Here is a 22,575-nt window from a genome sequence, read left to right as displayed (position 1 = left end):
TTTTTTTTTATTATTGTTGTTGTTGTTTTTCTTCTTTCTTCGTGCTGTGGATGTTGCTGTTGCTGTTGCTGTTGTGTGTCAGTTGCTTTTCTTTGATTTGTTTCGCTAGCTCTGCCGATTGTTGCGTTTTTCTTTTGTGTGCAAACTTCTTTTTCTATGAATTTTCCTTGATTTTGTTGTTTGTTGTTGTCGTTGTTGTTGTTGTATTTTTCTTCGTTTTTTTTCAACTTCAACTTCAACTTTCCTCACCCGCTTTGCTTTGCTTTGCTTTTGTTATGCGCAGGCAATTGCAATTATCATTTCCACATTGCTGACTGCTGTTAGATGTTGTTATTTGTATTATTCTTGTTGTTGTTGTTGGTAGTAGTTGCTATTGTTATTGTTAATATTGTTGTTTCTGTTGCTGCTGCTGCTGCTGCTTTCCGGGCATCCATGTTGGGGCCGGGCCGTTCCCTTGCCCGAGTTTCCGTTGAAAAATTGCAAACTGTAAAAATAAGACAAGGCAATGAAAGGTATTAAAATTGTTGCTTGCGTCAAAAATATAAAATCCGACACATATTTAGTAATCGTTAGACGTTATGTATAATGCATCACTCTTAACAATGTATCTAAGTGTGCATTCATTATTTCTAATATCAAATAAATGCATAATCACATTGTGAACGTGGTCTTGTCACATATGTATATATATATATTATACAAATGTATTATATGAACCACTTTCCTAATTTATTGCAACCACATCCTATTTGCCACATTAATCTTAATCGTTGGCAATTCATTTGAGTTGAGTTTTAAATATGGATCTGTTATTATTGACTTTGCCAGAATGTGCTTAAAATTTTTATTAGTCATCAATCGTTTAAAAACACATTTGGTTTGTGAAATGTGAAAATAAATTCGTGACAATGATTTTGTATTTGATATACACATTTTTCAAATTGTTGCCAAAGTGTTAAGTTGTTGTTTAAGTATTGCATTAAGAATATTGAAATAGTTCACGTCGTATATATCAACTTGAAAGTAAGCACAGTCACAAAAATACCATTTGGCAATTGTATTAGTTCTATGATTTAAGCCTTCTGCATGATAAATGAATCAACTTCTATAATTTCGCTTACCAGTTACAATTTTATCAAGATATAACAGAAATATATCAGTTAATAATGTACATATATCGATATCTATCTATAGCTATTGATTCTATCATTATTACTCAGGTTCTTCCATCAAATTGATGATACTTTTGTGGCCGGCGGCATTTTTTACTGTCAATTTTGGCATCAAGCGTATTTTTTTTGTAAGCAAAAGTAATTTTATTTATTTAATTCATATTTACCCTTAAGTTTACTAACTTCTTAATGTCTAAAGAATGCGATTATATAATCTAATCAGTATCTTCCAACAAGTTTCGTTGCTATTCATTTTAAGTCGCCCCATTGGACATTAACATTTTTAATTGAATAATCACAAAGTACTTTAAAAAATATGAATGCATAATCCCATTAAAATATGCAGTTATTTGCTGTAACTAGAATATCTGAAATATCTGTTAATGTGAATCGTAGAAGCGTGCCTGAATTGAAGATGTAAGTCACAAATATTATAAATTATATAACCTGTTTATTATTATTTAAGTACTTAGCATTGCCAGACATTATATACATTCTTAGCTTATCTTTAAGCTAGGCCCTTGACTAGAACCCGTTCCACTCAGTAGTACATTAATAGTAGATTAATTCTAGCCACTTACCACTTAAAGTCTTTCGTTTTATAATCCAATTGTTCCAAAAATGTTTTATTCTTTGCGTGTTTTTTTTGTGTGTGAATATGACTGATGCACTTCAGCAATAAGCTGAAAACTTATATTTGATATTTTTTATGCTCATAGATTGAGAAAACACTTTTCTTGTTGTGAATCACATTTACGTGGTTTAGATTTTCACTGATTTTCACGGTTTTCTTTTACCGCCGTCATAAAAGCACGCGTTTTCTTTTTCTATTTTTCTTTGCTTTATTTTTGTGGTTGCGCGTTATGCTTTGCAGTTAATTTAAATAGTAATTACATTTGATAAGCACCGAAATTTGCACGTGAATATTTAAGATTTTAGCAATGCCTTTGCGACTGCAACGGGGGCGACTGCGACTGCGGCCAGACAATGAGGAAGGGAGGGTGGGGGATATGCAGGCGCAGCAATCCCGCAGCGCAACGAAAGATGTGAAAAACGAAGCGTACACAAAAACATTTGCTCGCGCACTCAATGAAAATATTTTCGCTAAATCCACAAATGCCAAATTCCATAAATTCTTTCCGAGTTGGCAGCGCAGCGCAAACGGCGACGGCGAAGGCGACCGAAGACGACAACGGAAACGTACTATAACGTAGAACGTTAGCGTAAACGTTGCTCACAATTCACATTAGTTTACGTTACGTATGCAGCATCGCTTGAGCCTAAAATGTATATGCATGGCAAATAAATCGAATAAATCTTTTAATTGCCAGCGTATGCACTCAGAAAATTGAACTAATACGCTGCACTTGCTGCGATCGCTCACATCGGTCTGTGAACGTTTAGAGAGAAGAGTACGCGGAGCGTGTGGCGTATGCGTAACCGCCAAACTGCCGCTCGATTGGAAGGGAGAAAACAAACTGCTGGCTGGCTGGCTGACTGGCTGCCTGCCTGCCTGCTTGCTGCTCGATGGATGCAGTCGCGACAGCAACAGCGTCGCAGCAGAAGCGCAAACAAAATGGCATTTCGAACGCATGCCATCTCCCTTGCCGCGCACATAGCAAGTGTGGGTTAGAGCGAGACAAGCACTGTATACACGATGTGCGAGCACTCAGCGACGCCCACTTTGAATGTGTATTAGTGTGTGTGCCTCTTACGTGCAGCTGTGCAGTGGTTTGTTATTGTTGCTGTCGTCGCTGTTGCTGTGCTTGTCGTTGTTGTTGTTGTTGTTGTTACGGTGTCTGAACTAACGATGCCGCGGTGTGAAAATAAAATGGAGTGCGTCTCAATTGTGTCTTGAAGTAGACGGACTCGCACAGCAGCAAATATTTGCTCCTGGCTGTGCCTGTGTCTGTTTGCTGTTTGCTGTGTTCGCCTCTCTCTTTCTGTTCTGCTGTGTTCTGTTGTGTTCTGTTTGTGCTTCTGTTTATTGTCTGATTTTAAAGTTCGTTTGCCGATAGCTGTGGAATCAACGCACAGAGTTAGTTGCTGTGCAGCAAACAACACACAGATTGAAAGGAATTCTCGTATTCGTATTCGTCCTTTTGTATTTGGCCAGAAAAGTATTTGCCAACTGTGTCAACAGTGTTCCTCTTGGACACATCGTGACGTATGCGAGAAGTACACACTTGTTTATTGATAATAATCTGATTGAGACCGAATACAATTTATTATGTGTGGCTATTGTTGTTGCTGTTGCTCGTCCTGTTGCTGTTGCTGACAAGAACAGCGAACACTTGTCCGATAAGTTAGCAATATATGTATATGTTTGTGTGCATGTCAAGATTCAGTGAGAAATCTTCATCACGATGAGGATAATGCATTAGCATGATTGCTTTATAATGAACTCGTCGTCAGTGGATGGCTGACACTATAAACTGCGACGAGTATTAAGAATGGACACTTCATTAAATCAATTAAAATGCATTTCCAAAATCAAAATAAATAACTAATAAACAAGACTATTGTGCGATAAATCTACCCCCTAATTTCAGCTCGAGTTTAATTCACTTGGTGAACTACAAAATAGTTTTTGTGTTTGCTTAAACGAGTACTTGATATTAAGACATAGTAAGGATGCCAGCACATATATTTATTATAAAGCCAAGATTTGCAGAGCAGTAGATGAAACCATCTTTAGTCTAGGATTGAATGTCTGCGGCTTATTTTATATAATAATATTTATAGAAATATGTTAGAATATTTTTTTGTGGGTATCTGAAGTGTTTTTCTACAGTTCCTCGACTTTTCACCCGTAATTTTAGAAAATACACATTTCCAGCTTGCTTAGTATCATAAATATCAAAAGAGAATACAGGAAAAATCTTCATCTAATCGAATCATTTTTGTCCAAGTTATGGCTGTTAGAAATCTTGGAAGGACCTTTCTCAGGTAATGTCAAAAATTGTATTACTATTTAAGCGCGAAAATCTTCTAAATTATGTGCATAATGAGCATAATGATTTGTGGATATACAATTGGTTTAAAACGGAGCTAAAATTTTGTTATGGAGTTTGAAATCTTAGCTGGACACTTCTAAGCAATTGGAAACTAGGCGATTTGTTTATATTTATATATTTATTTACCTGTTATGTATATTAATTATTTATGTCGATGTTAGTGCCAATAATAAGTATAAGATGCAGCTGGCGGCAAGTATTTAAATAGCATTTTCATTATTACATTTCTAAGCGGTTGTCTTTAATTAGAGTATTCAATGAAATTTCTAGAATTCATTTTTGTTTTGATGTATTGTAATATTGTGTGGTATTTTCTGTCAAACTTGCAATTGCTTTTAAAAAAATGTTGATGAAAGAGCATTAAATATATGTTGATAGAAGTACAATAATTATTCCCATATTGTAACTTTAAAGCCATTTCTAAATAGTCTTTAGATTGACAGATATGGAAGCGTTTAAAAACTAAGCAATATCGACTCTTGTCTGTCCTTCCTCATCCATCTTGACCCAACGTCGGTTCACCAATGAAATAAGCACAAATCAATTACTAAACACACTGGCAAAGATTTATTTCATACGATATTAAACAATAGTGACTCTAAGCAGTCTTTACAGTTCTCGTTGTCAAACAACTTTGCAGCATGCAAGTCTTAAAAAAAAGAGAGCGCACCAACATTAACTGGGATAGATTCTGGGTTCAGGGGGTCTACAAAAATAAAGATATTGAGAGTTGGGCACACAGTTATGGAAAGTTGGAGAAAATCATATAAATTGTTGCGAATTTCATTCATTAAGATAGAATAGGTGTTATTGTAATTATGTTATTGATGATGTGTTGGCCACATTTAAGGTGTTAACCGCTTGGGATCACGTGGGAACATTGATGTCTTCCTAATGTTATCCAAGCCCAGATACAACATAACGACACGTTCCATGCCAATGCCGCCGCCAGCGTGCGGTGGACAACCATAGCGGAAGGACTCAATATAAGCCGCAATTTTTGTGGTATCTACAAGCAAGAAAAGTGGTTAGATTAATGAAGCCTCTCCCCTTCAAGTATGTCGAGACTCACCAATATTGTGATGCTTGGCACGCTCAATTAAGTACTCTGGATCGTGGATACGTTGCGCACCCGAGAGAATCTCCTCGCCACGCATGAACATGTCATACGAATTGGAATAGATCGGATTGCTCGGATCGGGCATTGTGTAGAACGGACGTATCGACAGCGGAAACTTGTCGAGTATGTAGAAGTCCGTATCGTATTTGGCCTTCACCAGACGGCCCAGCAATTTCTCGTTTGGTGTCGACAGATCCTCCTCATCACCGGTTTCGATGCCAGCCTCACGCAACATTGCCACACCCTCGGCAAACTGCAGTATGAGCGGCGGCTCCAAGAACTTAAACGGTTCCACTTTGTACTGCTGTCCAACCGCCTCAATTTCGCGACTGTACTTGTCGCGCAGCCCCTTAAAGATGGCCGTAAACGTGTTGCCAATTGTGTGCAGCACTTCGTGGTAATGATACTTGAAGGCCATCTCCAAATCGAGACCAACAAATTCCGTCAAGTGCCTGTGCGTGTTTGAATCTTCGGCACGGAACACAGCTCCAACTGTGTAAACCTTGTCAAAGTCAGCTGCGATTGCCATCTGCTTGTACAGCTGCGGCGACTGTGCCAGATATGCCGAGTCTGCAAGATAAGCAGAATAAATTAAACTCAGAACAGAATAGCAGAATAGAATAGAATAGTTGAAAGCAGCTGTCGGCTTACAATCCAAGATCAGTTTTACATATTTTTAAGGTTTTAAGGTTAACGAAAAGCGATCAACATTTGGCTATGAAAATTTATGTTTTTCTTAGAAACAATTGCTTTAAATTTAAGTATTTCTTATTTATAAATTACAATTACTTGTTTCACTAATTTATCTATATTGTCAAGTCGAATCTATCTATGTTTTTGCATAAGATACAGACTTTTGAATAAGACAAATTGAAAAATAAACATAAAATTTAAATTCTGCATTAAAACACAAAACACGAATTGCAGATGTTCTTAAAACGCAGAACTTACCCTTAAAGTAGCTGACGGTAAAGACGTTGGCGCCACCCTCACTGGCAGCGGAAATGATCTTGGGCGTGTGGATCTCGGTGAAACCCTGATCGGTCAATATATCACGGAACAAACGGCAAACGCCGGCCTCCAGGCGAAAAATGGCCTGATTGGCTGGTGTCCTCAGATCGAGCACTCGATTATCCAATCTAGTGTCCTGATTGACGCGTATATTAAGTCCATCGGCATCATCTGCATTCTCCGGCCTCGATGCATCCTCAATCTGTAGCGGCAACTGTGCCTTCGCCTGCGAAATGACAAAAATCTGCTCGATGAACAGCTCCAGCAACTGTTCCGTGCACGACTCGATGCGATTGGGCACAGCCACCGCCTTGGCCTGGATATCAATTATGCTCTCCTTGGGTATGCTTGGGTAAGTAAGAAAATTGATTATCTAAGTGCGGAAGTTGTTAAATTTGTATTGTGGTTGCTTACTTTCCGGCAAACTTGACCATTTGCTTGGAGATGACATCGCCCACAGCGAGAATGCATTGGACGGTGCTGCTCTGCTGGCGCAGAATGAGGAAACATTGTTTGCCCTTGGCACGCGATGTATGCACACGTCCACGCACCCACAGCAGACCCTTGTCATTCACGTGGTTGCTCAGCTCCGACACGGAGACAAATTGACGTTCGCTACGCGTCTCCTTTGACTGAATCATCTCGTAGAGACCATAACGATCGGCAGCATGATCGGCGGCATTATCACCAGCAGCATCAACGGCAACGGCAGCAGCATTCTCTGCCTTCTGCTCAGCTTTCTACAGCGAGAGAGAGGGACAGATAGAGAGAGAAAGAACTTTAGACGATGTTTATCAGCTTTATAAATTTAGCCACGTAGCTCACCTTGGCGGCCTTTGCTTGCTTTTTGGCACCTTTCTTGGAGACCGGCTCCTGCCCCGCATTGGCAACATTCTCCTTTTCCTCGACCATTCTGGAATGCTGTAAAATAACAATATACTTTTTATTATTCGTATAAACCACAACTTGATAAGCAACAGGCGAGTGTGTGGCATGGGTGAAGGTGAGGAGAGGGGAACACGCATCCGGTACTCAACTATTGCGTCACATATATACAAACACATACACATGCGTGGGCATATTAATAGCAGCACTAGTTTAGCATATTGCACATTTCGAATTGAAATCGTCTTTGCTGCCGGTTTTTCATTTTGCTGCAGTTCAATCAACCCCGTTACATATGGACACATTGGCAGGGTGGTGGGGCGGTGGAGTCGCCACCGTTTCTTTGTCTCTTGCAGCTCACACACACATAACCTAAACGCAACACACTTAGTTGACTAATTTCAGCATTGTTGCCTTTTACATATTGATTTTGTGTTGGCACTTGCAATTTGGCTTACCAATTCTTGTCCCTTTTAATACACGAATCGAACGAATTTCACGAGTGTCGGCAACTATTGCAGCATGCTCGGCTGCAATGCAATTCGGTGTTATTTAGGTTGTTTTGTAGACCATTATCGATAGTTGGTATCGATATACGTGATATTTTAGAGCAATTCTTTACATTTGAGTGCGTTGCTTATATATACATATTAATAGCTTACACCGACCAACAGCTGATAAAGAATATGCATATTTATTTACTATACTTATTAACAAAACAAAACCTCCTGCCTGTAATAGTTTTGCCAGCGATAAATTGAGCTGCATACCCAACTTTGTTTAAAATTGTATCGATGTTTTCTGAGTGGGATGCTGTGTATCGATGTGCTCATGTTGCATCACTAAGAAACACAATTTTCTAGAAACCACACAACAAAAAAGCAGTTGTGGGAATTGTTTCACTTGTTTATATTTTTATTGTGCGCATTAAGGAAGGTAATTTTCGGTGGTTTCTCTATATTTAGAACACGCGCAGTTGTTGCAAAACAAAGACGAAACAGGTGTTTCATGTTCTCTCCGTATTTCCTTAACTAATTAGCTAAGTGGATAAAGTGACGCGTGAGTCACCAATCGAGAAATCTTTTGCTTAACCCCCGGGAAACTAATTTATGTTGGATAAGAACAGTGGCTGCAAAAAATACCACACATATACAATATGATGACGTAGCCACTTGAGCACAAGTTATATACATACTCATGTAGATAAGAGCGACACGCACACATTCAAAAGTGTGTATTTGTATACGTAAAAGGGGGCGTCAGAATTGACTAATTTTTGCAACGATTTTAGTCCAAGGCCCCCTTCTGCGTGCGCCTCTGTTTGTGTGTCACGTCATGTTTACCATTTGTTTTTGTTGTGCCACAACAAACCACGACTTGAAATTAATTTAGATCTAAAGAGACCCGACCGGTTATTAAAGTGAATTGAATTAAAATTGCTAAAACAAAACGCAATTGTGACTTATTCATCTCTCTTATCTTGATATTCTTTTTCTCAATTTGCAGGTAATCGAAATCGAGCTCTATCGATAAGCGATAACGAAAAAATATGCACGGTGAGTCCTGATGAACATACTCAACTAACTAACAGTTTCTTTGGGTCTTTATTTACTTCACAGCGGTTGATTGATCCTCCCTTGTAGCTAATCTGTAGGAGCAGATTGTTCAGTTCAGAAAAGCAAAAAACAGAGCAAAAAATGTCGTGGCAAAGTGTCCCCCAATATCCTCAATACCAAGGTTTACTTTATATTGACTTTTCATTTGTTGGTTACTTTTGTGCATAATAATTAATTTTGCTTGCTGTCTCGTTTCGTGCCCTCTTCGCATGCTTCTGTTGCCATTAATTAATTAAGTCTTTCTGCCCATTTGGGTAAATTGGCCACTTATTTTTTTTTTCAGTTTTAATCGATGGATGTCCTATATTATCTGTAGGTTCATTTCAATAATCGTGCACATCGATCATCAATACATATCCATAAATGTAATGGAATTCATATTTAACTGCAAGGGTTCAAGTTGCTTCTTCTTTTTGTGCATATAATGCAGTTATCTTGAGTTAATATATTATCATTCCGACCCTTAAGCATTTGTCAGCATTAAAAATGGTTTGTGTTTGCAACAGTAATAATATCTTTCACTTTGAGGAACCCCTGTATATTGTGTATTCATGCTATATCATCGTCACATATTCGATCAGTCATGGAAAAACTGACTCAGATGACAAATAAATTATTCCTATCTTTTCAGCAGAAATGCCCACTTTATTTACTTGACTTTTGGTATCGCAATAGATAACACTTACTTAAAGTTCATTTTTATTTAAAAGACGTGACTTCCCAACAAGACCTTCACAATGATTATTGATTTTATAAACACTGTCTGCGAGAAGAATTATATATTATTAGAAACATAGAGCATGTGCAATAATTATGTTGTTCCTTGTATACATTTTCTTCAGCTGCTCACTAGGCTCATTATTAAAATAGTTTTCCTTTAGGATTTATCTAATGTGTGGTAGATGTTATTGATTTATTGTTTTTATAAATGTCTTGCGAATATACTCATCGAATTTACTTATTAAACATATTATGTGTATGGAGCTCGGAATGGAGGAACGAATCCATTTGTTTTGTCTGATGATAAAGAAGTTCCTCATTCCCATACAGATCCCAATCAGCAGTACAACTACGGCGGTGGTTATCCACCACAAGGTGGCTATCCGCCACAGGGTGGCTATGGCGGTGGTTACCCGCAAGGACCGCCACAGGGAGGCGGTTATCCGCCGTACGGTCAGGGTGGCGGTCAGCCGTATCCTCAGGGACCATACGGCCAGGATCCATATGGTCAGGGTCAACCACCCGGTGGATATGCGCCCCAACCGGGTTTCATTCAACCACCGCCATCGACTGGCTACGGCGCCTACGATGATCCCGAGGGTCAGCCCAAGAACTTCTCTTTTGACGATCAGAGCATCCGTCGCGGCTTCATACGCAAAGTTTACATTATTCTAATGGTATGTATTGATAATGATTCCCTTTTCGAAGATTGCCCTAATTTTAGTTTATTTGCAGGGTCAACTCTTGGTGACGTTTGGAGCTGTTGCACTGTTTACCTTTCACGAGGGCACCAAGCGATTTGTACAAAAGAATAGCTACCTCTTTTGGGTGGCGCTGGCTGTTGTGATTGTGACCATGTTGTGCATGGCCTGCTGCGAGAGCGTTCGACGTCAGACACCAACCAACTTTATATTCCTCGGCTTGTTTACAGTGGCGCAATCGTTCCTCTTGGGCGTATCTGCCAGTCGCTTCGGTCAACAAGAGGTGCGTACGCTTCTTATCAGTCGTTAACAACCGTTATTTCCAAATATATATCTATCTTTTTCATCTGGCAGGTTCTAATGGCTGTGGGCATAACGGCTGCTGTTTGTCTCGCTTTGACAATCTTTGCCACGCAAACCAAGGTGGACTTTACCATGATGGGCGGCATCTTAGTCGCTTGCATGGTCGTCTTTATAATCTTTGGCATTGTGGCCATATTTGTAAAGGGCAAAATTATAACGCTTGTATATGCATCGATTGGTGCGCTGCTCTTCTCGGTGTATCTGATATATGACACCCAGCTGATGATGGGCGGTGATCACAAGTACTCGATTAGTCCCGAGGAGTATATATTTGCTGCACTGAATCTTTACTTGGATATAATCAACATCTTCATCTACATTCTAACCATAATTGGCGCCTCGCGCGATTAGAATCAGGCGCACAATTAACAACATTTTGGTTAGAACTTATTTTGATTTTAATCGGCAGCTTATTAATGTTTTGCTTCCTATTACTAGTTACGATAATCGCGTAATCTCATTTGAAAGCGTTCAGATATTATTGTATTAATCTATTTGGTTGCTGTATACATCAAGTATTTGTTTTCAGTACTTTGTGTTATCAATTAACTAATTTCCTTATATAGATTGTATTAATGTTAAGGTGAAATGAACGGAAAAAAATTCTTAAGTTGTTATGCATAAAAACAAAAATATGCACATATTTAGTTTTCATATGATAATAATAATAATATGTACTTCAAAATTTGTTAAAGCTCTGCATACCTGATATTGATTCGATTGATGGATGATTCCAAACCAAATAATTACCACATACAAACAATAAATAGTCGTGTACGTATTCACATAATAATACAATACAATAATTATATACATACCTCTCTACATATATTTATGCAGCGTTGCGTCGCCTCGCTTGCAGTTGTTAATCATATACAGAAAAAAAAACAATGTTTATTAAATGCAGACTTGTAAGGAAAAACAGAAACCCCCCAAAGAATATTCTACTATATACTGTGCAACGACACAGCTCAAAAGTCAACAATAAAGCGAATCTATTTATTTATTTAATTTAAAAGAAAGAAAAAACACAAAACGAACAAACAACTATCGGCGAATACTGGAAAGCGACTGAAAGGCAAAACTCTAAGACGCTGCATTGTGCGAGACTTGTGGGTCTTCCCCACAGTGGGGCGTTGGCAGCCACAGCAAGTATTGCATGCAGTAAATGCAACAGTTAACTGGTAGCAGTTACTTGCCAGCATTGGATTAGGCAACAGGCAAAGCAAAACAGTCGCAACAGCGCTTACAAATACTTATCATAGTTGGGCTACTTTCTTATCTGGCGATAAGTGTTGTGAGACAACACCAAAATATTTTGGAATTTTTGCGCTACCCGCGCAGTAAAATACACAAGGTTGTCAGTTTTATTCGGTAGTTAAAAGTCGTGCGAGCGTTTTACGGCCAGAAGCAACGGAAATAAAATAAATATCTTTGATTTCTTACAGTCATCAAATGTATCACTACCAGCAAGGCAAGTACCTTAACTGAACAACAACAATAAAATAAAAATCATAATGTGAGAAACTGCTTAAGATAAGATAATCGCCTAGCAACTTGTGTATAAAGTGTGACACATTAAAATAATATATATACAGTCCAGATTTGGTAACTTTGACTTATCAATGCATTGAGTGGTTCGAATTTTGTGTTTTTAAATCCAATTTTATTGTTTGCGGAAAAAAACCCTTAATTGGGACCTACACAGAAGCAAAAAAAATATATATATATAAATAGAGACTTGTGCAACTTCAAGTTTGGAAGTCAAAATTATATCTAATTTAATGGGAATAACAGAAAATTAAACTTACCAAAGTTCGCGTTACAGAAGCTTGACTGTGGTCTGTGGTAATCCCAGCTGAATCTGAAGGTGTCTCGATCTCTTCAACTTACCTCGCCTAATTGAAATCAGTTAAACATTTTCTTTGCATATCTGCACTTTTATTCCTTATCAAGAGCAATTTGATAAGACAAGAGTTATAACTGTGGGTGATTCACACACAGAGAGAGAGAGAAAGAGAGAGAGAGAGAGAGAGGGAGTGGTTTATACACTTTTCCAATCAATTGGTTGTATATAACAGGAATGCCAGGTGTGGTGGCACACTCGTTATCAGAAGCAGTGCTTATCAACAGCTGCAAAAGTGTTACAACTCCTGTCCACCCTCTCTGCTCCTTATCAACAGTTCTGCATTGGTGTGCGTTTGATAGCGAGCAGCTAATCTACAGAGTTATCGGAGTAGAATTGGAAGAGCTGAAATGGTCTGCGGCAATATTCATTAGCCGAACAACTCAGACACATTCAGACTTTATCCCGGTTACAAGCAGAACTAACTTTAGTCATGGGTGATACCCATTTTCAATATGGTCAGTCAGGTTGAATCAGATCAAATCTTGTTTGCTTTTCTTTAAACACTTTCATTCTGCTCTATTCCCATAACAGGCGATGGCAATGGCGTCTATTCGGATGCGGAGGCGGACAAGAGTTTCGCCTTCGATGATCAGACTATTCGCAAAGGATTCATCCGCAAGGTTTACCTCATACTCATGGTAAGTGAGTGATTAATTCATCAAAAACTTACTTTAAGTAAGATATATATTTCTTAATTTGAGTGTTTACGTTGTACAATCAAAGCTGATAGCTTTGATCAAGATCAAGAGCTTTAGCTCTTTAGTTGAAATCTAAAAAGTTTTTGCCTTCATAATGAGTAATTTGCACATGATTCATGTTCTCATTCATTCTCATATCACATAATAAAAGGATTATTAATAGATTTGATTGTTCCCAAATAGATGCAACTGCTGATCACGTTTGGCTTTGTGAGCGTGTTCACCTTCTCAGAGGCGACACAGAAGTGGGCACAGACCAATTACTGGCTCGTGTGGGTAGCACTGGTAAGTTCTACGACTTCAAGTGACTTTTTTTACAACTGTTGTATTAAATAGGTATTTTTTTACTGATTTTAGGCCGTGCTAATTGTGACCATGATCTGCATGGCCTGCTGCGAGAGTGTGCGCAGAAAAACGCCGCTAAATTTCATCTTTTTGTTCCTGTTCACGCTCGCAGAGTCCTTTCTGTTGGGCGTCATTGCCGGCACTTATGAGGCGGATGAGGTTCTCATGGCTGTTGGGATCACAGCAGCTGTTAGCCTGGGCTTAACTCTGTTTGCGCTACAAACCAAATACGACTTTACCATGTGCGGCGGAGTTCTGGTTGCCTGCCTGGTCGTGTTCATCATCTTTGGCATCATTGCCATCTTTATACCTGGAAAAATCATTGGACTGGTCTATGCCTCGCTAGGTGCCCTGCTCTTCTCTGTGTATCTAGTGTACGATACACAGTTGATGCTCGGTGGCAATCACAAGTACTCGATTAGTCCCGAGGAGTACATCTTTGCCGCACTCAATCTGTATTTGGACATAGTCAACATCTTTATGTACCTACTAACCATCATTGGACTGGCCCGCAGTTAAGTGAGGACTACAGACTAGATGTCGTCGTCTATCTAAAACTATTTATTATTATATAACCTTACTGAGATTACGTATCGGAATTGTTCAAGAAATACAGTTACAGCTGACTTATGTATATAAGTATATCTCTTTGTTATTGTACGTTTCTATACCCTTTGCAAAGAGAGAGGCTATTATTGAATCGTTGTGAGATATCTCCGATAAATATATAATATATATATATATATATATATATATGGAGAGGGTAGTCCATTTATCAGTCTCTTTGCAAAATAATCTCTCTGTTTAATAATTTGATGATATATTTCTGTGCCAACTATATATATATATATATTGCTATAGCCGAGCAAATATGCGTCATTCGAAAGATGAGCATTTTCCATAAATCATATTTTTTGTGGCTTTCTCAGTTGAGAAATATTATCAAAATATATGTTTCCTTTAAGAGCATTTAAACTTCGATGGGTAATTTTTTTCTATTGTTTTTTGGCGACTGTTGGTTTGTGCTTTGACCGCTGGGCGATCGCCCAGTTTTGCGATTTGGTCGCGACCCTGTCTCACGCAGCGGTGTCCAATTAATTAAAAGCATACGAAAGGCCGTAATGTAATTATGTCCAATTGAGATTTAGCCGCGTGGCGGAACACAGTACCCGGATTATTCTGGGGCCTGGAAATGCGCAAGGCCCCCTTCGCGATCAGTTGTGCGCGATTTGGAATCGGGTGCTGACGCGGATTCCACAATGGATTTCGATGAAGTACTTAAGGAGGTGGGAGCCTTCGGTCTATATCAAAAGATTATTATTTGCTCAGTGCTGCTGCCGGCCGCATTACCCTGCGCCTTTCACGCCTATAGGTGGGTCAAATAATTTGATCCACTCTCTGCTCACACTCACACCCTCAAATCGGATTAGCCCCCATTCAGACAAGGTCTAACATTCTCTTTGCAGTCAGTTGTTTATTGCAGCGACGCCAAAGCATTGGTGCCGCATACCGGAACTCGAGCCATGGACACAGGACTATATACAGCTCGTTCAAAATCTGAGCATTCCACGCGACGAACACGGATCCTTTGAGGAGTGCGCCATGTTCGTTCGCAACTACAGTGAAATAGTGCGTGAATCTCATTATCTTGATATACTCGTATACATATATTATATATATTACAGTATATATACATAAATAGATACATCCGTGTGGTTTTCTGGGTTCCATGTAGAAAATGCAAGTGTTTAGAAAGTTATAGTCTCTATTTAGACAGTAAAATATTAAATTAACTTAGGAATCTTCTCATAAAAATACCTCGATTATTCAATACTCGGTTTTTAATAGACACCAGTACAACTTGTAGTTAATTTGAAGTTTTTTGTACTTTTGGAACGGCATTGATTTACTTAAGTTTGAAGTTCATTGCTAGATAGTTAAAACATTAAAATCTTTGATTTTGCATACTGAGATTCTTTTATTGTTATAATCGGAAGTTCAGAATACAATATATTTATATATATTTTTGAATTTTTGGCAGCAACCAACTCACAATAGATTTACTTGCCAGACAAATATGGCATATAATTGAGGTTGTTGGAAAATGCAATGAGTGCATACAAAGTGCAATTAAGCAGTTGGCAAGCAGTTCACACGCATAATGAATGTCAAACTGTGGAAAATGTAAGCGATTTTAATTAGTTTTAAACTTTCAAAATTAAAATAGATTTCAATGCAAGGAGCAGAGTAAAGTTTTGTTAATTTTAGATATTTAGATATGATCATGTCTGTCTTGTATTGCATAGGTGCGTTACTTGGAGTATCGTACGCCATATGAGCTGCAAAAGGAGCAGGCGTCCAAGTTGTTAAGGATAGACCAAAATGCAGTAGTCCCCTGTCAGCATGGCTGGCACTACGATAGATCCATGTATCCCAGCACCGTAGTTCAGGAGGTGAGTCAAACTACATCAAGATAAACTGGCTTTTGTTAATATTCTGCTGGCTCTTGGCAGTGGAACCTGGTCTGCGACAGGAGTTTTTACGTCACCCTGGCACTAGTCATTTTTGGCCTGGGCGGTCTAATTGGCAACTATGTGTTTGGCTATATGGTCGATCTTTGGGGGCGGCGTCCTTCCTTCTACGCGTACCTGCTGCTTGAAGTTGTGGCGTGTGCGGCGAGCGCCTTTGCCTGGAACTACTACTCCTGGCTAGGACTCCGTTTTGTGGTCGGTCTTACAGTGCCTGCCATTTTAGCCAGTCCCTATGTGCTGGCAATTGAACTTGTCGGCCCGGAGCGGCGTGTCTTCTGCACAATCGTTTCCAATATTGCCTACTCGTTGGGTCTGGTCTTACTTGCGGTGAGTCTCGTTTTATATTTTTAGCTGAGACATTGTGGATTAGTTAGGACGAAAGTTTGATAGTTAAACGTAAAAATGTTGATAATATTTTCTAGGGTGTTGTCTACTTGGTGCGCGACTGGCGATATCTAACATTGGCCGTATCCCTGCCACTGCTGATGCTCTTCTCCTGCTTTTTTGTGCTGCCCGAGTCGCCACGCTGGCTGCTTGCCGTGGGACAACCAAAGCGAGCCGTTCGCATCCTGAAGGTGATGGCTCGTGTGAATGGGGTCCATGTGAGTCGGGAGTTTGTGGAGCGACTGCATCAGCGGTTGCATTCAACACAGCCGGCGGAGGCGACGCACTATGGTATTATGGATCTATTTCGTGGCACGAATATGCGACGCAAGACGCTAATTGTGACCCTGATCTGGTTTGCCAACACTAGCGTCTATGTGGGACTCAGCTACTATGCACCTGCACTGGGTGGCGATGAGATCTGGAACTTCTTCCTGGCTGGAGCAGTGGAGCTACCAACTTACTTACTACTCTGGCCGGGTCTGAGTTATTTTGGCCGACGCTGGATACTCTTCATATCGATGATTGTCGGCGGTGTGGCCTGTGTGACCACGCTGCTCTATCAGGAGCAGGCTGATGTGATGCTGCTCCTCTACTGCATTGGCAAAATGGGCATCTCATCTGCATTTGTTGTCCTGCCACTGCTTGCCTCCGAGCTGTATCCGACTGTGGTCCGTGGATTGGGCATGAGCTTCAGTTCTGTAGTGGCCATGACGGGCCCCATCATAATACCCATTATCAATCATATGGTAAGTGAGGCATGAGATATCAAATAGCGTATCGTATTTTAAATGTATAATCAAATCCTTGGATAAACGTGCAGGGCCAGCAGATGCTGGTGTTGCCACTGATTGTGATGGGAGGCCTGCTAATCGTGGGCGGCTTTGCCAGTCTCTTTCTGCCCGAGACGCGTGGCAAGAATCTGCCACAGAGCCTGGAGGAGGGTGAAGCGGTGCCGCTGAGCTTTCTGCTCTGCTGCTGCGTCGATACGAAGAAGCGACAGCAAAATAGCCGAAACACAGGACTCGGCAGGAGCAAGCTAATGTTACCCGAGGAAGCCGCAACTGTCTATCACAGAGTCGGTGTTGGCGGTCCTGCAACCTGTAAAATTGTCTGCAGTATTTGTAAAAAAGAAATGCGTACATTGTAAATGAATAAATACGCATATATTAATATATAGGTAACAATTAAATACTTCATTAGTCAATTAGTCATTAGTTAGTGGCTTTTATATCTATATGCATTGAGCGGAAAACATTTTTTTCTTCCGCCTGAAAGTATGCTTTAAAATGTTGCAGCACAAAAGGGCATCTGGCTTATCGTTTGCTGATAACATTTCTCAGATCGACTGTATTTGTAAATATTACTAACCCTTGAATGTGGAAGCATTTTAATTACTTGCCCTCAGGGCCACTCGAAAGATAATAGTTCCAATAACTGAGGAACTACTTGAAGTGTGTTTGTAAATATATATTTATGAAACATATATTTAGAGTAATTTAGATATGAGTTCAAGAGTATTTTCGAGTCGATTGTTTCTGGTTATTTGTGGGTTACAGTTTACAGCTTAAACACCATAATTCTGTCAACTTGTTGTTTTTATTGCTTGGCATTCATTTTAAACCCAAACACAATTCAGATTTGCATATGTAAATCAAAATACTATATATACTACATAATACTAAAGTATCTGTAGTGCGCGTGTATGCTCGAGAGTGTAAAGTGCAAGGGGCAAAGTCCGTCAGTGCATTGAGCGGACGCACGAGTCTCAATATAGACAGATGTATACATATGTATATATATATATAAGTTTAAACAGTTGTCAGATTGTATTCATATACACACATTTATATACCCTATAAGTTTAAACAGTTGTAAGATTGTATTCATCTTATCAATGACAGCAAATGGGTTAAGAAAAATACTCGATTTGAGGAAGTGTGGCTAATAAACAAACGCTGGCAGTGTGACAGGTATTCGAAGCAAATATATAGCTACAAATACACATTTATATATATAAACTTATTTACAGTTTACTTGCGCAACAGTCAAACAAAAGAGGCAAATGCGCTTTAAATCAACTATATATATTTAGATATATATGTAAATATTTATACTGTGTGAGTTTTATAGTATACAAGTTCCAAAAGAGGCTGGTTCAATTAGCATATATTAATTCGTATGGAAATTATACGATTATATTCGCACGACTTGCAAATATGTTTTGGAATTGTATCAAAAGCTGATTAAGTTAGTTGCATTGATATAAACATTAATTTGTATAAGCCTCGCCATTAAGTCAGCAAAATAACGATACCCAAAAATAAACGGTTGTTGATAATTTAATGGGTATTAAAAGTGACAGCTGTATCCAAGTCGTGCCTCGAAACACACCCTGTACATGTTGTATGTGAGTGACATTAGATTAATTGTGTATATGTATGTGTAACAAACACACTGAGAAACAACGATCACAACAAACAAGAAAAACTGCTCCGACCAGGCCGAAAAACATAAGACAACAATACACCAAAAAAAAAAGAAAAAGAAAACAGATGCCAGATGTCGACAGACTCGTTGAAACCCATGTGCATTTTAAAACATAAAGTAATCTGCTTGGTTATCTACACACACACACACACCGTACATAGACATATTTATATAGATACATATAGAAAAACATTCAATGTTGTGTTTGTGCCGCCTTCGCAATTGATTAAATGCTACGAAGCCACCGGCATCGAGCATCGTCGAGCATTTAACGACGCGCCTCGTTGTCGTCACAGCTGCGCTGCTCAGCGTTCAGCGTTCAGTGTTTGGTGTTCGCTATTCCGTTGTTCGTTGTTCAGTACGATCGCAGACATTGTGCTAAACGGTTCATCGCATTAGCTCGGCGCTTTGAGTGAGGTGTCTTGGAATTGAAATTGGAATCGGTCGCTGGAGCTTGTAACTGTGTCAAGCCAATTTTCGAAGTGTGCGGAAAAGGGCGTCAACTGAGGCGAAGCAAAACATCAATCATTTGATTCAATTACAGCAGAAACAAACAACTTGTCGTGTGAACGAACCTTGAGGTAGGTCCGATTCGGCAAAGTGTACACAATATTATTATATATGTAAGATTGTTAACCCCCTAGTGGTACTCAACAGCCATTTGAAGGACTTGCCACGTTGTTGAGAGTAAGTAAATTGTATTGAATTGTGGCGCGTGCTCAAGGCTTTGCTGATTTTGGCTATCAACCTGTTATCAGTGGCGCGAAGTGAACTGTTTTGAACTTGTTCAGTTGACTAAGTTCATTGATAATTGATAATATTCGACGAGTTAGTCAGTGTATATATATTTGGTAATCAACAGAAAAGCAGTGAATCTAAGACGCATTTTTTGAAGCAACCATTTTGATTATTCTTATCATAAAATTTCTTTTTGCAAAACAAGCTAAATATTTGTACGGCAAATATGGCCTTCAAATGCCACCAGCAAAGTTTCAAATCGTACCATTTTTATCATTGAATAATCTTGTATTTGCATCAAAATGATATCAAAAACTTCAGAAGTGGACATAATTTATAAAGAAACAATCAACAAACACCGTTAATATATACATACATATATTTCTATACACATTCGCATATATATATAAATATATTTATGACTTGGCAACGAGTCCACTAAAAACCCAAATTCATACAAAACAAATCACATCTGGTATATTTTTAGATTTGCTTACTTGTTGTCAATTCGGAGGCTCGACATATATCTGCTATCTGCGCACTTAAAAAATAAAAATAAGTCATGGACAGCGTCAGGTCGTTTTTTGCCAATGCAAACAAAGAAAACAATCTCGGAAATCAGCAAAATGGCGCAAGTGGCCGTTGGGCCACCTGGAATAGGAACATGCAATCGCCTGCGTGTCCGGGTTCGGTGAACGCCTCAATGAGGGATGTTAACCGTGGCGATGTCAAGCCCAAGGACAAAGATAATTACTTTTACATCATGTAAGTAGCAAAGATTGAAATATCTGCTAGTTTGAGAGAGTCAAAGATTTATGATTATTAGAGCATTTTCTTTTCATTCAAATGCACAAAGATATCTCTTATCATCTTTTCCATGATTACTTTTCGTTGTCAAATTGATAAAGTACAATTGCCAAATGCACTGCGGCAACAGCAAACATTATTTATAACTTTTTATAGGAAGGTAATTAAAGCAAGCTTTTAAAAGTTCTCTGCTAGCTTAGGTAAACCAGTTTTATTTTCTATCTGGTCGTTGGCGTTGCCATTGTTATTGCCTTGAAAAATACCAGTATTTTATATATAACCCACAATTTCAAATTCACAGACTAAAGCTTTTAACGTACACGCAAAAAAAAACAATTGAACTTGTTTTAGATTTTGTCTTACTTCTAGTAACTAAGACCATTTTTTCTAAGCTAAATTTGAATATAAAAAAATCTCAAAATATAAACAGAAATAAATCTCTCATGTTACAAGACATTCCAAACATTCCTGGGTAAAAATAAAATTTATAGTTGACTTTCTGAACTGTAAGCAATATTTTTTTAAATAAAAAAAAAAAAAAATTAATGTTACATTTCAAATATATTATTTGTTTTCAATAAAAATGACTTTTTAGTTGCAAAGGAATATATTTTTCTGAGTGTATGCTCAATGTTGAGTAAATGAATGTCTAATATTCGCATATAGAACGTTTGTAACGAGACAAAGAGCGAGGCAAAGAGAGAGAGAGAGAGAGAGAGAGAGAGAAAACCGGGTTTTTGGGCGATTACGACGTTCTCCCGTTCCCACATCAGTTACGAATTAGCTGGCAAAAGCGTCAGAGGTGTTTTTGTGGTAAAGCCCCGATTTTAGCTGTGAACTGGCTGGGTGAATATCCAAAAATAAATAAAGCTGGGCTGGCCGCTGAAGTATAAAGTGCGTGATTCAGCACAGCAGCTGCAACAGTCACAGTTTACCAACGGGCAGGGCAAGATTACATGCAGCGTAAGTTTGAAGATTAGATCAAGTTGGATTATTGTATCTCTAATTAAATATTTACCTTATGTAAATCAAACTAATTATCTTTTTCTATATTATTTACAGGTGGCGGGCTTGAAGTTAAAACCCCGAAAATCTGGCATATCATTTAGAAATTAAGTGTAAAGTGAACTATATAATTAGAAATATCGGTGCTGTAATAGGTGTATTTTATACTATTACACAATCTCCAATACCCGGTATTTAGTGATATTAGTTATTTAATTTTTTAATTGTGAAAGTTGTTATTATACAAAACCCATTGATTATTTGTCTGATCGAGACTGGCATTCATCCATAAAGCTCAAACACTTATTTTATATACTATTATATATGGACGCGATAACAGTTTTCGAGTTGATTTACTGGCTGATCTGCATGATTCTATTTGGACCATTGATGTTCTTTGTCTGCGTTTATCTACCCGAGCTGCCAGTGCGATATGTGAAGAGCTTGAGACAGCAAACATAGGTCTTTTTACACCCTACTTAATTGTTTATACATACATACATAGACTATATATATACATATATATATATATTGAAAATACTTATATTTATACTGATGTACTCGTATAATCAATATAACATCAAGCTCTACGTTACAATAAAATCATTGATGTGGAATATTCAGAAGTTGTACTCAATTTATTCTCGGCACTCAAGGCTATGATTTCAGCGATCTACGGAGAGGTTTATTGTCTGGGAGCGAGGCCTTATTTGAACCCATGTTTGGCCTTCTATGGACTACATTCGTTATTTTGCTCAAGACTTCTACTTGAGAGCGAGCGTTGAACTTTACTCGCCCAGTTGACGGCGTCTGAATTGTATTTTTGATCAACTTAGATAAATATGACGTCATTAAGTAAGACAAATGCATTTAAAACGGTGGGTAACTAAAATTATAGACTTGTGTATATTTGATAGATTTTACTTGCTGTAGATTTTATTATTGTCAAACTATTCTTTATCTTTTATTTAAATAAATATACTTTACAATAATATACTTAGCCTTTGGGGTACCACTTTTAACCCCAACAGACTCAGATGAGCTAGCTTCAGAAACAGCTTTT

General features: G+C 38.5%; 6 protein-coding genes across 8 annotated transcripts; 5 read left to right on the top strand and 1 right to left on the bottom strand.

The window, feature by feature from the left end:
* Positions 1 to 4,733: 4,733 nt before the first annotated feature.
* Positions 4,734 to 7,755, bottom strand: LOC6561007 (aspartate--tRNA ligase, cytoplasmic). Its single transcript, XM_001986427.3, has 6 exons — positions 7,664 to 7,755; positions 7,146 to 7,241; positions 6,735 to 7,060; positions 6,261 to 6,667; positions 5,262 to 5,879; positions 4,734 to 5,198 (listed from the first exon to the last, which is right to left on the bottom strand). The coding sequence occupies exons 2-6, from the start codon at positions 7,230 to 7,232 to the stop codon at positions 5,035 to 5,037; spliced, it is 1,602 nt and encodes a 533-aa protein (XP_001986463.1). The 5' UTR covers positions 7,233 to 7,241; positions 7,664 to 7,755; the 3' UTR covers positions 4,734 to 5,034.
* Positions 7,756 to 8,046: 291 nt separating this feature from the next.
* Positions 8,047 to 11,616, top strand: LOC6560473 (protein lifeguard 1). 2 transcript variants are annotated; one of them, XM_001986426.2, is made up of 5 exons: positions 8,047 to 8,141; positions 8,825 to 8,942; positions 9,872 to 10,218; positions 10,277 to 10,525; positions 10,597 to 11,616. In XM_001986426.2, the coding sequence occupies exons 2-5, from the start codon at positions 8,903 to 8,905 to the stop codon at positions 10,954 to 10,956; spliced, it is 996 nt and encodes a 331-aa protein (XP_001986462.1). In that variant the 5' UTR covers positions 8,047 to 8,141; positions 8,825 to 8,902; the 3' UTR covers positions 10,957 to 11,616. The 2 variants fall into 2 exon arrangements, with proteins under 2 accessions (XP_001986462.1, XP_032591364.1); XM_032735473.1 differs by lacking the exon at positions 8,825 to 8,942 and adding an exon at positions 8,712 to 8,761.
* A 181-nt stretch (positions 11,617 to 11,797) lies between these two features.
* Positions 11,798 to 14,196, top strand: LOC6560067 (protein lifeguard 1). 2 transcript variants are annotated; one of them, XM_032735475.1, is made up of 4 exons: positions 11,798 to 12,079; positions 13,046 to 13,152; positions 13,396 to 13,497; positions 13,570 to 14,196. In XM_032735475.1, exons 1-4 carry the CDS (start codon positions 12,061 to 12,063, stop codon positions 14,074 to 14,076), a joined length of 735 nt encoding a protein of 244 aa, XP_032591366.1. In that variant the 5' UTR covers positions 11,798 to 12,060; the 3' UTR covers positions 14,077 to 14,196. The 2 variants fall into 2 exon arrangements, with proteins under 2 accessions (XP_032591366.1, XP_001986461.1); XM_001986425.2 differs by lacking the exon at positions 11,798 to 12,079 and adding an exon at positions 12,890 to 12,969.
* A 601-nt stretch (positions 14,197 to 14,797) lies between these two features.
* On the top strand, positions 14,798 to 17,679 carry LOC6560066 (beta-alanine transporter). Its single transcript, XM_001986424.2, has 6 exons — positions 14,798 to 14,929; positions 15,024 to 15,186; positions 15,864 to 16,010; positions 16,071 to 16,415; positions 16,511 to 17,221; positions 17,296 to 17,679. The coding sequence occupies exons 1-6, from the start codon at positions 14,817 to 14,819 to the stop codon at positions 17,620 to 17,622; spliced, it is 1,806 nt and encodes a 601-aa protein (XP_001986460.1). The 5' UTR covers positions 14,798 to 14,816; the 3' UTR covers positions 17,623 to 17,679.
* Positions 17,680 to 19,323: 1,644 nt separating this feature from the next.
* On the top strand, positions 19,324 to 22,129 carry LOC6559835. The gene is made up of 3 exons (XM_001986423.3): positions 19,324 to 19,543; positions 20,188 to 20,465; positions 21,570 to 22,129. Exons 2-3 carry the CDS (start codon positions 20,263 to 20,265, stop codon positions 21,580 to 21,582), a joined length of 216 nt encoding a protein of 71 aa, XP_001986459.1. The 5' UTR covers positions 19,324 to 19,543; positions 20,188 to 20,262; the 3' UTR covers positions 21,583 to 22,129.
* Positions 21,837 to 22,129, top strand: LOC116806191. Its single transcript, XM_043214873.1, has one exon. It carries the CDS (start codon positions 21,837 to 21,839, stop codon positions 21,972 to 21,974), a length of 138 nt encoding a protein of 45 aa, XP_043070808.1. The 3' UTR covers positions 21,975 to 22,129.
* Positions 22,130 to 22,575: the final 446 nt, after the last annotated feature.

Source organism: Drosophila grimshawi, unplaced genomic scaffold (genome assembly GCF_018153295.1).
Source record: "Drosophila grimshawi isolate 15287-2541.00 unplaced genomic scaffold, ASM1815329v1 contig_1367, whole genome shotgun sequence".
Lineage (NCBI taxonomy): Eukaryota > Metazoa > Arthropoda > Insecta > Diptera > Drosophilidae > Drosophila > Drosophila grimshawi.
Note: the sequence above shows the minus strand (reverse complement) of the source record. Positions and strands in the feature narration are given on the sequence as shown.